The sequence below is a fragment of the Geotrypetes seraphini genome, chromosome 19, assembly GCF_902459505.1.
Source record: "Geotrypetes seraphini chromosome 19, aGeoSer1.1, whole genome shotgun sequence".
Lineage (NCBI taxonomy): Eukaryota > Metazoa > Chordata > Amphibia > Gymnophiona > Dermophiidae > Geotrypetes > Geotrypetes seraphini.
In genome coordinates, this window is record NC_047102.1 from 12,103,976 (window position 1) to 12,120,315 (window position 16,340).

Here is a 16,340-nt window from a genome sequence, read left to right on the forward strand (position 1 = left end):
TAAATTCATGTAAACCGTTCCGAGCTCCCCTGGGGGAACAATATAGAAAACTGAATCAATAAACAGTGTGACAAGTTTCAGCCTCTGATAACTAGAGCAGGTATTGTGACATCATAATGCCTCATTCCACCAATAAGAGCCAACCTCATCGGTGATGTCACAATGGCTTCATTGTCCTCCACTTGGCTCACTTTTGCTACATTTTGGTTTCTAGGGTGGTGCAGTGATTAGAGCTACAGCCTCAGCACCCTGAGGTTGTGGGTTCAAACCCACGCTGCTCCCTGTGACCCTGGGTAAGTCACTTAATCCCCTCATTGCCCCGGGTACATTAGATAGATTGTGAGCCCACCAGGATAGACAGGGAAAATACTTGGGTACCTGAATAAATTCATGTAAACCGTTCCGAGCTCCCTTGGGAAGAAGGTATAGAAAACTGAAGAAATAAAAATAAATAATAAATACATAATAATAATAATAATAACTTTATTCTTCTATACCGCCACAGTCGAGAAGACTTCTAGGCGGTTCACATCGAAGAAGGCTGGACAATCAGCGAATGCAAGAAGAGGGGGTACAACTTATTACATAAGAAATAGATAAGAGGACAACATATTACACCGAGGTTGAACAGAGGGAACTTAATAAGGGATGAGGTTTCAGTTTAGGAGATGAATTTGTCAAATAGTGTGGTTTTAACCCTTTCAGGACCAAGGGACATATTTGTCCCATAACTTTAAAATCCTATCAATTTTGATTGGGATAGTCTACAGTTCTAAATTTGATATGTACGGATTCCATAGGATACTGCCTTTATGTAAACAAACTGGTTCCGACATTCATTCATTAGCGTCGTTGCCAGATGGACAAGAAGATTCACTTGCCACGCTGTCCATAAGCCAGAAGCGTGATTTTTTTAAAATAAAAATAATGATATTTCACAAAAAAAAAAAATCAATTTTTTGGCATCTGCAAGCCCTTTTTTACCATAAAAATGTCGTGAAAACCACAAAAATTGGCCTACGATCCTTATGGTCCTGAAAGGGTTAATTGCTTTCCGGAATGCGCCGTAGGTCAGCCTGGTTCCGTTAATGTAATTTCCCAGCCTGGACTGCTATTTGCTTGCTTGGTACATGAAGGACCTGTCCAAGAAGGATTTTATTTGCAGCCTGTGATCTTTGGGTATGTAAATATGTGTCTGGCTGGTCGCGAGGGGTTGTGTAATGTGAAATGTGGCAGTAGGTAGTGGGTAGTAATACAGAGTTGCTCTTGCTATCTCTTTGTGGAGAGATTCAAAAGGGGTTTGATAAGGGTAAGCGCTATTTATTAGTGTCTTTAGATGTAGTTGTTGTGTTTGACACTGTAAATCATTCAGTACTTTTGGATAGGTTACGTACATTTGGAATTTCTGGAACTGTGCTTAAATAGTTTCAGTCCTTCGTTAGCAATAGGATGTGTGTGATGGGAGGGAGTAGGTGATCAAAGTTTTTTCCTTTGGACCTTGGGGTGTCCCAGGGTTCTTCCAGATCAGCAACGGTACTTTACTTTCAGATTCTGGAGAACAGATGATTCGCAGTTTTCTGGTGACTGTGTTCAAAGTTTTTGTCTATTGTCATCTTATACGGATGCAATTATGATTTGGATGTCTATAAATTGTCTCCATTTAAAGGTCTCTGAAACAAAAATTTTGCGGTTATCACCATCTGGAATCTCAGATGCCCTACCTGCTTATGCGTATGCTTATGGGGTGCCGATTCCAGTGCAGCAAGAGATCGAAAGTTTTGGGGTGCTATTGGATTCCTCCTTATAATTTTGTGGCCACATTGCATCTGCGGCAAGGATGATGTTTTTCAAGATTCGCTTCGTATTGAAACTGCGAGGTTCGCTTTCTTCAGCCAGTTTTTGACAAGTTATGCAATGTTTTGTTCTACCTCATTTAGATTATTGTAGCGCCACATTATGTGGCCTTCCAAAGAAGTCTTTAAGGCATTGCTAGTGGCCCTGAATGCTGCAGCAAGATGACTGGAGGCATTTCCCATAGCGAACATGTTTCTCCTTCATTGGTCGAGTTGCATTGGTTGCCAATGGTCTTGAGGATTCAGTTTTAAACCTTGGTATTGGTGTTCAAGGCTCTGCATCAAACTTTAACAAAAGTAGTGGCTACTTTACTTATTTCATATGGGCCAACTTGATCTTTGCATTCTCAATCCAAGCAATTGTTATTTGTGCCTTCTATACGATCCATAGTTAAAGCAACTATTCGTTCTCGGGTCTTTGCAGTGGTGTGTCCTCAACTATAGAACTCCCTTCCAGACAACGTTTGACAAATTCTCTCTTTTTCACTTTTTCTTAAGTATTTGAAGACCGACTTGTTTCAAAAGGCTTTTCAAAATGTGTGATTTTTGTTGTTGTTTTGCTATTGTGGTATATACTTATTTGTATATTTTGAAGAATTTGGTTTTAATTAGGTTTTTTCATGCGAGTGTTATTTTAATTAGTACGTAAGATTGTTTATTATGAGAAAGATTATGTGTTAGTATTTCACCGTTAAGGTTTTGATTGATTAAATTATGTTTACGAGTGTTTTTTTCTGTAACCCATATAGATTTATGGATATGCAGGATATAAATCTTTTAAATAAATAAACAAAGAAATACATAAAAACTGGCATTCCCTAAAATCTGCATTAAATATGTTTAGTTGTAACCCACTTAGGTGTTAGACGGTAAAGAATTTTTAAAATAAATAAAAAATTGGGCACTGATGCAATACTTTTTCCAACATCCCACAGTCTCAAGGACTTACTTAATCCCTAGAACTCACCGGATGCTGCAAGGCTTTAAGAGTGACTGATATTGTTACTCTAATCACAAGCGACAGAACTGGAAAAACCGCCTCGATTTAACTCCTAGGTGACCCTGTAAACTCTCACAGTCTAAAGATAACCTGCTGCTTTAATAGCTACAGAACTGAGTGGAACCGTGGAGAGTGTTTTCAGTCTGAGGTCTCAACGCATGATATAGGAGCGAGGGGGGCAGAGTAAAATAGGGAGAGATACAGATGGTATCATCACTGTTGGTTCATAAACAACGGCGTGAAAGACAAAAGCGCGCGCCGACAATTGAGCGCAGCGCGCACCGCCGTGCCGCTCTAAATTACAGTTTTTAGGGGCTCCGACGGGGGGTTTTGTTGGGGAACCCCCCCAGTTTACTTAATAGACATTGCGCCGGCGTTATGGGGGGTTTGGGGGGCTGTAACCCTCCACATTTTACTGTAAACTGAACTTTTTCCCTAAAAACAGGGAAAAAGTGAAGTTTTCAGTCAAATGTGGGGGGTTACAACCCCCCCACACCCCACATAACGCGGCGCGATGTCTATTAAGTAAAGTGGGGGGGTTCCCCCCCACGCCCCCCCGTCAGAGCACTAAAAACAGTAATTTAGAGCGGTGTGACGGCGCGCGCTGCGCTCAATTGTCTGGGTGCGCCTTTGTCCCGGCGCGTTTTTGACCTGACACCATCACTGTTTGAGAGTCTCAAAACAACAAAAAAAAAGAGAGCGAAAAACCCCGTGTCTAGGGCACATAGCAGTGATATTCAGTCCTTGTCTGGATAAATTTATATCCATTTAGGAGCATGGTGCAAATAGTTTTAGATAGATTATTCATTTAAGTTTAGGATTGCATATTCAGTGGTCCTGACTGATAGAGCTGCTAAATATCGGGTATAAAGACAAACAAATAAATTCACTTATCTTTACGCAGCCACTGCACAACTGATATTGACTCCTGTATATTTTACTGTATCTCAGTGCACCTGTTTTAAAGTAATAAACTACACCAAGAGACATCCCAAATTTCCTCCTCTTAGTTCTTGGTCATAACTACTTGATACGGTGCCGGCAAGGCTGTGAATCTACATTTAAATGCTGGCTTACCTCTGCTGATTTCTTTTCCTTTCTTTTCGAGATGTATGGATTTGTGACGAGCCTTAATTTATTTACTGGCCCTAGGACTCGGGGGTTCCTTTTACAAAGGCGCGCTGGCGTTTTTAGCGCACGCTACCCGAAAAACTACCGCCTGCTCAAGAGGAGGCGGTCGCGGCTAGCGCGCCTGGCATTTTAGCGCGCGCTATTCTGCGCGTTAAGGCCCCCTAACGCGCCTTTGTAAAAGGAGCCCTTGGTTCCCCGTCATAAATGATGACTTTAAAATATACACTGAATCCATTTTTTTTCTGCTTCTATACTTTGAGGATGAACAACGGTTCTACTTTTGCTTATAGTCTCCTTTTTTTTTGTTCAATGTGATTTCAACCCATGCCTTGGGAATCCTTGACCCTTCAGATCTCCAACGTCTGTCACTCATGTGCTTACGTGACTTCTTATTTTAGTGGTTGACCCACACACTCAAACAGGTCCATACGCTACAACAATTCGGAAGATTATTTATGTAAGCACCTGAAAGACGAGAAACTTGGTCGATCTGCTGGAGATGTTAAGCAGACAGACAGACTTTGCAGAATAAAATACTTGAAAGCATTAGTTATCCTACCTGTTTCTCACTCAGAGCTGTGATTTTGGCTTGGAGCTCATGAAGTTGTTTTTTCAAATCTGCATTCTGTCGGGAAAGAAAATCATGGGGTGAGTAAAATATTTTGCTAGCCCCTAAATCTTATGATCATTCCTCATGATGTAGGCAACAGTATTACTGCAGTTAATAGTCTGAATTTATTTATCTTTTTTAATTCTATTAAGTTACAAAAATTAATGCTTAGAAATTGCATTTTGAGAAACAAGCAAACTCTATGATATTTGTCATAGAGTCTATTTTATAGACAAAAAAAAATACAGTAGCGAAATACAAGATGAAGGGAGCAAGATTAAAGGCATTATTCAATTAAAAAAAAACCTATCTAAAGCATGTTGCTCAGGCAAAACGTACAGTATAAAAATGGTTGTAACCAAAAGGGAGACCTTGAACCCATTTTTAACTAAGACTTAATTCATGAAATTCACCACTAATGCCTGACAATAATTATTCATCAGTCAGAAGGATAACACAGAACTCTCTCCAGAGCTTCTGTCAATAGCACTTTCCAAGTTAATCAGCTGGGGCAGATACATAGAGACCTACAAATCATATAACCAGCAGCTCCCACTCCTTCTTTCTCCTCCTTAAGGAGCAGGGATCATTGCAACTGAGAAAAGATAGAATGCGACTCTCTAAAAACTATTTAGTTATGCAATCTGCAGACTATCTAGTTTTATTCACCATGCTCTAACTTGCAAGAATCAATCACAGGGACCTCCTGAGGGCAATTCTATCCAGTGCACCTACGTTTAGGGGCTTAGAAAGTATCTATTCTGTAACTCGTATATTGTGAGCCTTCCAAGAACAGGAAAATACCTAGTGTACCAGAATGTAACTCGCTTTGAGCTACAACTGAAAAAGGTATGACCCAAATCCAAAAATATAAATACATAAAATTAAACTAAATACAAAAGCAGATGCCTACTTTCATACTAGCGTAACCAGCTATAAATGCAGATATCTGGTTTGGTATAAGCACTTGTCAGCCGCAGAGCTTAAATATTTGTGTCTACATTCCAGACATACATATTACTAACATAGTAACATAGTAGATGACGGCAGATAAAGACCCGAATGGTCCATCCAGTCTGCCCAACCTGATTCAATTTAAATTTTTTTTTAAAAATTTTTCTTCTTAGCTATTTCTGATAGTGTTCTGTATATGAGTGAACGTTGTGCTCACATATATGCGTGTGTATATGTCAGCTTTCTGGTCATATTGATTCAGTTCTTGGTGCCTAAATGTTGGTGGCCACTTTACAGAATTACCCTCACCAAGTCTAACCAAATAAATCTACTTTTCCTTAGATTAAGAATTCTTCTTTCAGTCTTTTACGTTTATAAGATTGTAAAATGTACCTGTGGATCTTGTTTCATTTGGGCAACCAGTTTCTAGTAAAAGAAATAAAAGGAAGGAGAAAGATTTATTATACATTTTCCCTACTACTATAAATTGACTAATCAAAGCTTGCTTGCCATCATTTTCACAGCAGTCTCAGATTTACTCCATATATCTTGCTTTAAGGAACATAGTCATTTACCATTGATAAAACTGACAACAATAAGCTTAGTATAGATAAAGAACCTTTTATAATTCATAGTTTCATGAGAACATAGGAATTGCCATACTGGCACAGACCAAAGGTCCATCAAGTCCAGTATTCTGTTTCCAACAGTGGCTAATCCAGATCACAGCTTTTCAACTCCTCCTCCCTGGTCTTTGCTGCCCCCCATCAGTTTGTACCAAAGCTGGTAAGAGCACTACAGAAGACAGATGGAGAGATACAGGGAATTCCCTGAAAATAGAACTCTGATCTGCTCAGATAAAGTTAAAACAATCAATGAGGAAACAGTAATACAGTTAAAACATTAACAAGCCTCTTAGAGGAACAATGAATTCAACAGAATACAAGTCGAGCAAGAAATATAAACAGCCTGAACATTTATGGATCTCAACCACTCCTTCCTTGTTATCCTATATACAGTCTCTTCCAAATTCAATAGTCTGACTGAAAAGGAATCTTAGCTATGGAGCTGACCATTAAGCTTGAGTAAGAAAGCAGGTGGATCAAACAAATTGTTGGACAGGGGGTTCAGCATACTATCCCTATCTAACAGAAAATATATTATCAAGATAAGAACCTAATCTCTTTTTCCAGTGCAATAGGGATAGTATGCTGAGTCAAAGGGACGTACCTAAGTAGTATGTTACCAATTCCAGCTATTAGCATGTGAACATATCTGAGCAGGGCTCAGTCCTGAATGTAATTTACTTGAACGCAGATTTGGAAAAGGTGATTATTTGAGACACCCGTGTAAATGTATTGTGTATTACCGTACTCTTAAATATGTGTTTTTTGAACCATAACAATTGACAAATTTCGTGGCAATGTCTCGTCTGAATGTTAACAATCTTTGAGCCCTATAATTTGGATATTATGACCTCATCTCACTGCTATAGCTCTCAGTTTCTTAAATATTATTATTATTTTTCTTTATAATTTCACCAATTTTCTTTAATTCTTGGATCTTAATTTGAGGACTTTGAGCATAAATAGTATATTTGTTAACTTAGGTTTTATATTAGTATTGTATCTGATATCTACTCTATTCTTGCTTTCTGTACAAGTGTAATACTTGAAATTTAAATTGAAAAAAAAAAAAAAAAAAAGGAAAAGGTGAGTAGTAAATCTAAAATCCAAACTTAGCAGTTTATGTAGCCTGTCTGGAAATCTGAACATTTATATACTATTCAATTTCCAACCACTATCAGATATACACAGTGCTTAAGCAAGTCCGTAGTTCTATCATGCTTTATTTGTTTGGCCCCCCACCCTGCCTGGAAGGTAGCAGGTTCTACTAGTACTTGAAGAGAGACAAACAGATCATGCAATAGAAAATCTTTCTGGGCAGACCTCAAGCAAAAAAACCTTTTGTTTCAGATAAGGCTTTAAACATAATCATTTGGTTCTTGACCTTCAAGTGTTCTTTGATAAAATGTCTGGTTCCTGGTAACAGGTAAATCCTTAAAATAATTCCTATGAACTCAAGGCAGGCTACTGCTTTATACCCGTCTCAGATAGTCTGGTTCGTCTCAGTACCTGGGAGAAAATAACTTAAGAAGAGGTTTGTGTGTCCGGAGTCTAAGGACTTAGGGCGAGATTCTCCAAAAACTTTAACAACGTCTTCGCTAAACTGTTTTCCGGCGGTTTAGCCTGCATGCATTTTAATGGCGGATCAAAACGGATTATCTCTGTCTTTAGCGAGGTTTCTAGCAGTCTCCCACAATGGCATGCAAATGTGCTCTTTAACATTGAAATGAGCCCTCAGGTGGATTCTTAAAAAATCGCCGAGGTATTTTTGAAGAGCGGCGTCGGCTTTTGGTGACAAAAAGTAGACTGGTCCAGGGGGGCCGTTACAGTGCCAGCACCTGTGTTTTGACTGTGGCTAATGAAAAAAAGTGTGTATCTACATATTTTTAGTGGAGGGTAGTAAAATCACACTTCTTCCGGGTGTCTCGAGCCCCAAAAGTTTGTGTGACACTGTGTTACATTGGTTGCAGGTTCAAGCCCAGTACTGCTACTTGTGATCCTGGGCAAGTCACTTACCATTCCATTGCCCCAAGTCAGTCAGATGGGCAGCCCACTGGGACAGATAACAAAGTTACTTACCTGTAACAGGTGTTCTCCGTAGACAGCAGGGGAATGCAGCCACACTTGTTGGTGAAGTCTTCTGACTGAGCCTGTTTTGACTTACTGAGCATGTGCAGGATGCCTTGCACCTGGAGCCCCTCTCCTCGTCCTGTCAATTTTGTCTCTAGCAATTTAACAAGTCGAGATGAGGGGATGGAGGGTGGGCAAGTGTGGCTGCATTCCCCTGCTATCTACGGAGAACACCTATTACAGGTAAGCAACTTTGCTTTCTCCAGAGATATGATGTAGAAGGATTGTGATACCATGCTAGATAAGCGCGAGGTGAGGGTGGATTCTGGAGTAATACTATATGACATCACACTTGTTGGCGAGTCCCAAGCTGAAAAAAACAGACGGGCGATGGATATAAATTACAATGCAAATAAATTACATAAGACTGAATGTCTTGTACTAAGCTTTGGTCTAAACAATAGTGCTTTGTAAACATATGCACTGAAGACCAGGTTGCTGCTCTGCAGATTATCCTGAATTGGGATTGATTTCAAGTTTGCTGAAGCAATTGTAGCTCATACATTATGTGCCCCGATTGAACTAGAGGGCTGTATATGAGCTCTTGTGCAACCAAAATGGATGCAGCATATAATCCATGATGATATAGCTGGTTGGCCACAGGTTGCTGGATTGTAGGAAATAAATAGTTGGCTGGATTTGTATAAATAAGAAGTCTCCTTAAGGCAATCTAATGTATGAAGGTACTCTTCTGCTGCAGAGGAGTGAGGAGGAGGTGGAAAGAACGACGGCAAAGTGATGGTTTAAGATGGTTGTGATTCTGCAAACAGTGCCGCTTTTGTAGGCAGCTGCTGATAACGACACTGTTTGCAGAACCCGGCCCTAAGGGGCAATGAACAAGCATTATTGTCATTACGTAACTTAATAACTATCCTCCTAATATTTTTTTTTTCCTCATTTAGAATCTCATTTATATTAGCATTTGCCCTGCTCAAAACTGCATATGGCAAGGCTACTCGTAAGTTAAAAATCAGACCTGCAGAAGACTGAAATTGCTTGAAGAGCAAAAGATTGGAAGTTCCAATTGTGGCACGTTGTGGTTGATCAGAATCGTGCAGTTGAATCACTGAGGTGTTTTGTCATGACATAGATCAAGGAGAAGATGAGTAATGCGTATTTTCTGAGCTGGAGCAGCAATGGACACAGTCTAAAGCAGGGGGTGTCAAAGTCCCTCCTCGAGGGCCGCAATCCAGTCGGGTTTTCAGGATTTCCCCAATGAGTATGCATGAGATCTATTTGCATGCGCTGCTTTCATTGTATGCTAATAGCTCTCATGCATAGTCATTGGGGAAATTCTGAAAACCCGACTGGATTGTGGCCCTCGAGGAGGGCCTTTGACACCCCTGGCCTTAAGAGTTCACAGGTCTGAATAGTGGGATCAACTACAGTCAATTTTTTAAATACATTTTTTTCTAAAGTTCATCTGGGTTTGACCTTTGTGAGTTAAATACTTTACAAGTTAAAATTTAGATTTAGAAAATAAAAGACTGAAACATAAAACATCTAAATTTTTGACCTTGGCACATTGTGCTGATTATAAGCATGAGGAGAGTGTGGCCCAGTGGTTAAAGCTACAGCCTCAGCACCCTGGGGTTCTGGGTTCAAACCCACGCTGCTCCTTGTGACCCTGAGCAAGACACTCAATCCCCCATTGTCCCAGGTACATTAGACAGATTGTGAGCCCACCAGGACAGAGAAAAATGCTTGAGTACCTGAATAATCTCATGTAAACCGTTCTGAGCTCTCCTGGGAGAACGAATGCATTTGGATCAGTAAAACGTTTTGTCATTGAAGAAGCCAAACTATATAGTTCAGACATGTAACAGTTCCATTTTACTTAGGTCATTCAGATCGGTCAAGACCTGGGTAGAGTTGTTGCTCATTTTCATTTGCATTTTATAAAAGACTCTGGCAAAAGCCTTTTGTAAAAAAACATATGTAAGTAGTTAGTCCCTTGTTTTGTTTTTTCTTTCTCTTCTTTTCCCCCTCCTTCTGTTTTTTCCTAATACATGTTTTTCTCTCCTATTATGAGAAATATTTGTAACTTTTCCCTCCTTTCCTCTTTGTCATGTTTGTCATTAAACTATATGTACAGAGAAATCACTAAATTTCTAGTTATTTTTGCTTTATATTTGCTGTTAATGAGTTATGTGTTCTTTTTTAATTTGTTTTTTGTTTTTTATAAGTTGTTAACAATTCTTGTTTTTTTGTTTTTAAGTTCTTACTAATAAGATTGTTAGTCTCCCCATAATCTGTTTTAATTGTACATCGCTTAGAATGTCTTATATAGGCGATTTATCAAATAAACGTGAACTTGAACTTGATATGTCGGATGCCAAGTGGAAGGGCCAGTGCCAAAAATCAACCCATTGGGGATTTATGCTGGTAGATATCAGCATGTACATATGTATGTGCTGATTTTGCAAAATATGGATTTACTTACCAGTATCTACTGGTGTAGGTTTTAGATTCCTGTACATCCCAGGTCCTGAGATGTTGGTAGACAGCACAAAGGTTTGTGTTATCGCCCCTTGATTCAGTGGTGAAAACTTGCACCTCCCTTAGAACAGATGCTATCGCTGACAAGAGAAATTTCTAAAAGTGTACATGTATTCTCATTGTAAAGTAGAAAGGCGATTACATACATTTTAACACACCCAAATCTTGCCTACAACATGCCCTCTTGACTAACAGCTTCCTAAAAACTAGCACTAGCCAATCTACCTGTGTAAATGCTGCCATTTCCACATAAATGTGTTTCAAAAATAACTTCCTAGGTGTCACTGTGCAATAAGAAAGCTATATAGTTCAGTCGCTAGGTTTCAAAGCAGAATTTGCAACACGAAAATGACACACTTATCTGAATCACTCAGAGGCAGCCCTACAAAGACAGATGTGTGGCAGGGGTGAGAGACTATGTGGTAAAGAAAGCATCATCCAAAAGTAGGTCTTTACAAGTGGTTCAGAACGCTGGAACGCATTTAATCTTCGGTAGCAGTAAATTTGAGCATGTGACACCTTTACTAAGAAAAAAATTGCATTGGCTAACTTTTAAATCTTGGGTAGAGTTTAAGGCGTTGGTATTGATTTTCAAGCAGTTCACCGAGGGACACCGTGGTATCTTTCACATGCTGTGACATTGCATCGGCCCCATCGATTCTTAAGATTGGAGAACACGATGCATTTATCTGTTGATGAGCTATAGCATGTGAGGAATGCTAGTACCATAGTTATGGCTATTTTGGAGGCAGGGGTGAAGCTCTGGAATAATCTGGTTAGACAATTGAAAATTAATAACTTTCAGTGTTTAAAAAAATTATTAAAAATATCTCTTATTGTAGAAGCTTTTTAAGTGGTTAAGAAGTGACTGAAGGAATAAAGTCATTAATGAAAATGTTATCTGTATATTGCTTTATTTTATTATGTTTTATACTGGGGGTTGTATATTTTTTAATCTTATGATTTTTTTCTGTAATCCACTTAGTGGAATATAAGTTGTTGGTTTTTTTAAATAATTAAATTAATGTACATTATGCCTCATGGAAATATTTCCAATCTCTGTGTACGTTTGTATCCCTAACTCCTATGTTTCAGAGTAGCAATGTTTTTATACTGAATCTCCCACAGAAATCTACTGGGTCATTTTTTAGGGAATTAATTCTCCTGGAACCCTCTAGTCCAGTGGTCTCAAACTCACGGCCCGGGGGCCACATGTGGCCTGCCAGGTATTATTTTAAGGCCCTCTGTATGTTTATCATAATCACAAAAGTAAAATAAAACAGTTTCTTGATCCTATGTCTCTTTAGCTATAAATTACAATATTATTATTAAGACTTGGTCAAAAGGAAATATTTATAAACTATAAAGAGTTTTACCTCATGCAAAATTGTCATTTCTTTAATAAGACGTTAACTATTTTTTCAGAGGCCCTCCGAGTACCGACAAATCCAAAATGTGGCCCTGCAAAGGGTTGGAGTTGGAGACCACTGCTCTAGTCCTATTCAAGCCCATTTTGAAACTCAATGTGTGTTTTTTACCAGTTCTTCCCCCACACCAAATTTAGTCCTGTTCTGCTATATATTTGGCTATTTTGCTAGTAAGCAACAATCTATTGGAAGAAGAAAAATGGCCTAGAAGGAAAATGCTTTTTGCTACACTGAAACAGATGACAGAAATATTCACGGACACCTGAATCTGTTGGACTATATAGAACAAATTAAAAACAGACTTCCAATCAATCAATCCATGAAATTCAAAACAATTGAAAACTGTGTTACAGTTAGCAAGTTACAAGTAAAGTTAAAAGGGGATAGATTTCGTACAAACGTATGGAAGTTCTCCTTCACCCAGAGAGTGGTAGAAAACTGGAATGCTCTTCCGGAGGCTGTTCTAGGGGAAAACACCCTTCAGGGACTCAAGACAAAGTTAGAAAAGTTCCTGCTGAACCAGAACATACGCAGGTAGGGCTAGGCTCAGTTAGGGTGCTGGTCTTGGGAGCGGACTGCTGGGCACTGATCTGACCCAGCAGCAGCAATTCTTATGTTCTTACTACAGGACAGTTGTTGTAGCTGCTTTGGGATTAATTTACTTACTGCAGCTTTCTGTAGCTGTGCAGCGTTAGAATATCTGGCATTAATTAGGATTTTGCAGTAGTAATTGCAAGCAAAGCACAAGAATTATTTCTGCCACAAAGCACATGGAATTGAGAGTGGCAGGTCTTTGCACCTGTGGGGCGTGATATGACAATGCTACAAGTTTACCTGTGGTATCTGATATCTGAATGTCACACCAATAGGATCTGAAACCCAACTGTCGCATGGATTTTTGCTTGTGGCAGCTGGGTCCTAGGAGCGACAGCTGTTTGTATCAGTGGAAACTAATATTTGATGGTGACAGGTGTTGATACAGGGGAACGCAAACCTGAGCGACAGATGTTTACATCTGTAGAAACTGATACTGATTGTGACAGGTGTGTTTATTCATGAGAACTGCATCGCTCAGAAACTGATACTTAATAACAAGTGTGGCTTTCCATCGAAATGGATACACAAGAGATGTGTACAGTGGCACAAGTGAAAACTCGGGAGTAACAAACAGGTCACCCTTGGAAAAAAACGAAAATGGCAGGTATTTGTACCAGTGGAAAATGCTGCCTGATAGTGACAGATATTGGAGGCCATTTTAGAAGGGTTATAAAGCATTAAAAGAAGTTGGTTTGAATGGGTCAGCGGGAGGGGGGGCAGGGAAACACTGCTGCCGGCGACTAGGGCTTATTTTTGGGGGTAGGACTTATATTAAGACCTACCCCAAAAATCATGCTAGGGTTTATTTTCGGGGTAGGTCTATTTTGGGGGAAACACGGTAATAGTGTGAACAGATTCTAAATGCTTCCATACTCACCCATTTTATTATTTCTATGATATTTCTTATATGAACAATGTTAAGTGAATGAGACTGACAGGAATACTATTTCAGAGCCTCTTTATAGATTTTTAATAGATTAATAAACCCTAGCACCAAAGTATTGAATAAGATAAGGGGGTGGGATTCTGAAGGATAATAATTGATCATTGTTATTTATTGGTATATGGGCGGGAAGGGTGGGCTTCTTATAATTATTTATTTGGAGTAATACAAATTGGTATCTGGGAGGGAGGGATGGGTTTCTTATATAATTATTTATTTGGAGTAAAACAAATAAGAATGTCAAGTGATGAATTAAGGTATTTCTGAATGAATGTTGTACACTTGTAATTTTTGAAAATGAATAAAGATTTATAAAAAAAAAGATTTTTAAGAAAGATAACTTGGATTATAGTAGTTATTTAGGAGGGAACTGGAACATTAGTTTAGTTACTGTATGTATAATTTTTTGTTAATTTTGTAATAAAATCTGCTCCAGCCCCCTAGTGAGAGTGAAGGGAGAGTCAAATCTAGCAGGGATCTAATAATAATAAGTAAGAAACACTGTTTAAACACCAAAAAACTGCATCGTTAAAGTGCTTACCAGTGCCTAAATAACACACACTGGAATCGTGCCTATATAGGCGCTTTAGGTCACCGAACGCCACTACGGGCATGGCTAATGCCGAAGTGGTGTTAGGCGGCCTAAAGCACCTATGTAGGCGCGATTCACGACAAAGATAGGAACCTATTTTTCCCGGAAGTGCAATTCTTTATAGGACGCCATCGTGTAATTGATACATGATCGGCGGCCGATATCAGCACCCTATAGAGAATCCGGGCCTTTGCATTTATAATTATACTGTTCTATATTTTTATGATTGACGAATTATATTGTTAAATTGTTTGTGTGTATTAATAGGTCCTCTGCAAAAAACACTGCTTGTACGTTTCCTACATTATTTTTAGCTTTAACCAATGAATACTGATAAAATACCTCCAGTGCAAAAGTAAAACAGTTGTTTACTGGATAAACACTAAAACCTCCACTTTCCCTAGTATTCGTTCATTCTTCTCCAGCCTGCCTTGAATCTTCTTCTCTGTTTATATGCCTCTTCTGTGTGGACAACTCTTCAGCTGCACAAATGTATGTATTTGATTCTATTAGAAAAGATACTCAGCAACATAGCACTTTTGCCATGTAAGGAAAGATTAGGTTCTTACCTTGGTAATCTTCTTTCTTGTAAACCCTCACTCTATTCCTGAATCTTTGGGTAGTCAATCCCTTCTCACAAGAACTCTTGTAGAAAGCTTCATTTGCATACTTTTGCTCCTCCTCTCTTACCTCTGGGCGGCCATTCAACTCTTCAGAGCATTACAAAATAGACAGTTTTATCTGGAGAGGAAACAGAAGGAGGCATATGGGGATACTCCCCGAGAAACATGTCTAATCTGCTCAAATTATCACACATCAAAATAAATAACCAAATTCAAACATTTGCAAGAAAACAGAACAAACAATTTAATAATTAGAGCTCAATCTGCACTAAAAGTATGGGAGAATGCTGTATAGAGACCTCTTGGAATGAACAATGTGGAATACGTGGATTGCTTCTTGGTAAGGCTGGACAAAGAAACAAGAAGTCCAAATTGCTAGTACCTATTGAGGCAGACAGCAGGTGAGTTTGTAGATGACAGAGTGGGCTTCAGGAGTAGAGTGAAGGTTTACAAGAAAGAAGATTACCGAAGTAAGAACCTAATCTTTCCTTCTTGTACAACCCCACTCTATTCCTGAACCTTCGGGACGTAACAGAGCAGTTCCTCAAACTTAGGGTGGGATCAATGAGAATGCTATCAGAATCGAAGATCCAAATGTGGAATTCCGCTTGGCTGCCACGTCTATTCTGTAAAACTTTGTGAACATATGCAGAGAAGATCAAGTGGTGACTCTACAAATCTCTTCTGGGAAACCCCCGAAGACTCCGCCTATGAAGAAGCAACACCTCGCATGGAGCTCCTACTGAGGAGTTGAAGTCCAGCCCAGAGGTAAGAGAGGAGATGCAAAAGTATGCAAATGAAGTTTCCTACAAGAGTTATCATGAGAAGGATTTGACTACCCAAAGGTACAGAAATAGTGTAAGGTTGTACAAGAAACACCGATGAACACTGATTTTTTTTTTTTTAAATTGTCAAATAATCTTTAGTTAGTTAGAAAATAAAAACTTAAAATTTACAATTTATAAACGCTTAACAGTAGGAGTTCTAATTATATTACATTACATTCAACCAGCAAGTTATCTGTGATCATCTATGGATCCAAGAATTAAACCAGATTATAAGGTAAACAACTCACCTGATGATCCTGAATTTCTACTTTTAGAGCTTCCTGCAGAGTCTGCAGCTCCATCCTCTACCTTCTCCACGTTTTCTCTCACAAATACTCTCAGTTTCTCCCACAGCTTTTTTTCTTGTACTCTGGTCTTCAGGATATGGGAACTTTTTTCCTTGATTTGCTACTAGCAAAAAAATATATATTTTTTTTCAAAAATAGTACAAAATGAGGACAATTAGCAAACAAAGCAACAAAAATGTACAGTGTAAAAATATGAGGTTCACCAAGGATTTCTTCCCCA

General features: G+C 38.9%; 1 protein-coding gene across 7 annotated transcripts in view; it reads right to left on the reverse strand.

Annotated features, from left to right (window-relative positions):
- The window catches only part of PHF21A (PHD finger protein 21A), a 141,129-nt gene that overhangs the window by 66,885 nt on the left and 57,904 nt on the right, over window positions 1-16,340 (reverse strand). For 4 of the 7 annotated variants that reach the window (XM_033928016.1, XM_033928012.1, XM_033928010.1 and 1 more), the window contains exons 3-5: window positions 16,061-16,223; window positions 5,942-5,974; window positions 4,544-4,609 (exon numbers count right to left, since the gene is read on the reverse strand). In XM_033928016.1, the coding sequence (XP_033783907.1) occupies window positions 4,544-4,609; window positions 5,942-5,974; window positions 16,061-16,114 (153 nt within the window). In that variant the 5' untranslated portion in view covers window positions 16,115-16,223. The remainder of the gene's footprint in view (window positions 1-4,543; window positions 4,610-5,941; window positions 5,975-16,060; window positions 16,224-16,340) is intronic. The other 3 variants (XM_033928014.1, XM_033928011.1, XM_033928015.1) reach the window with 1 other exon arrangement.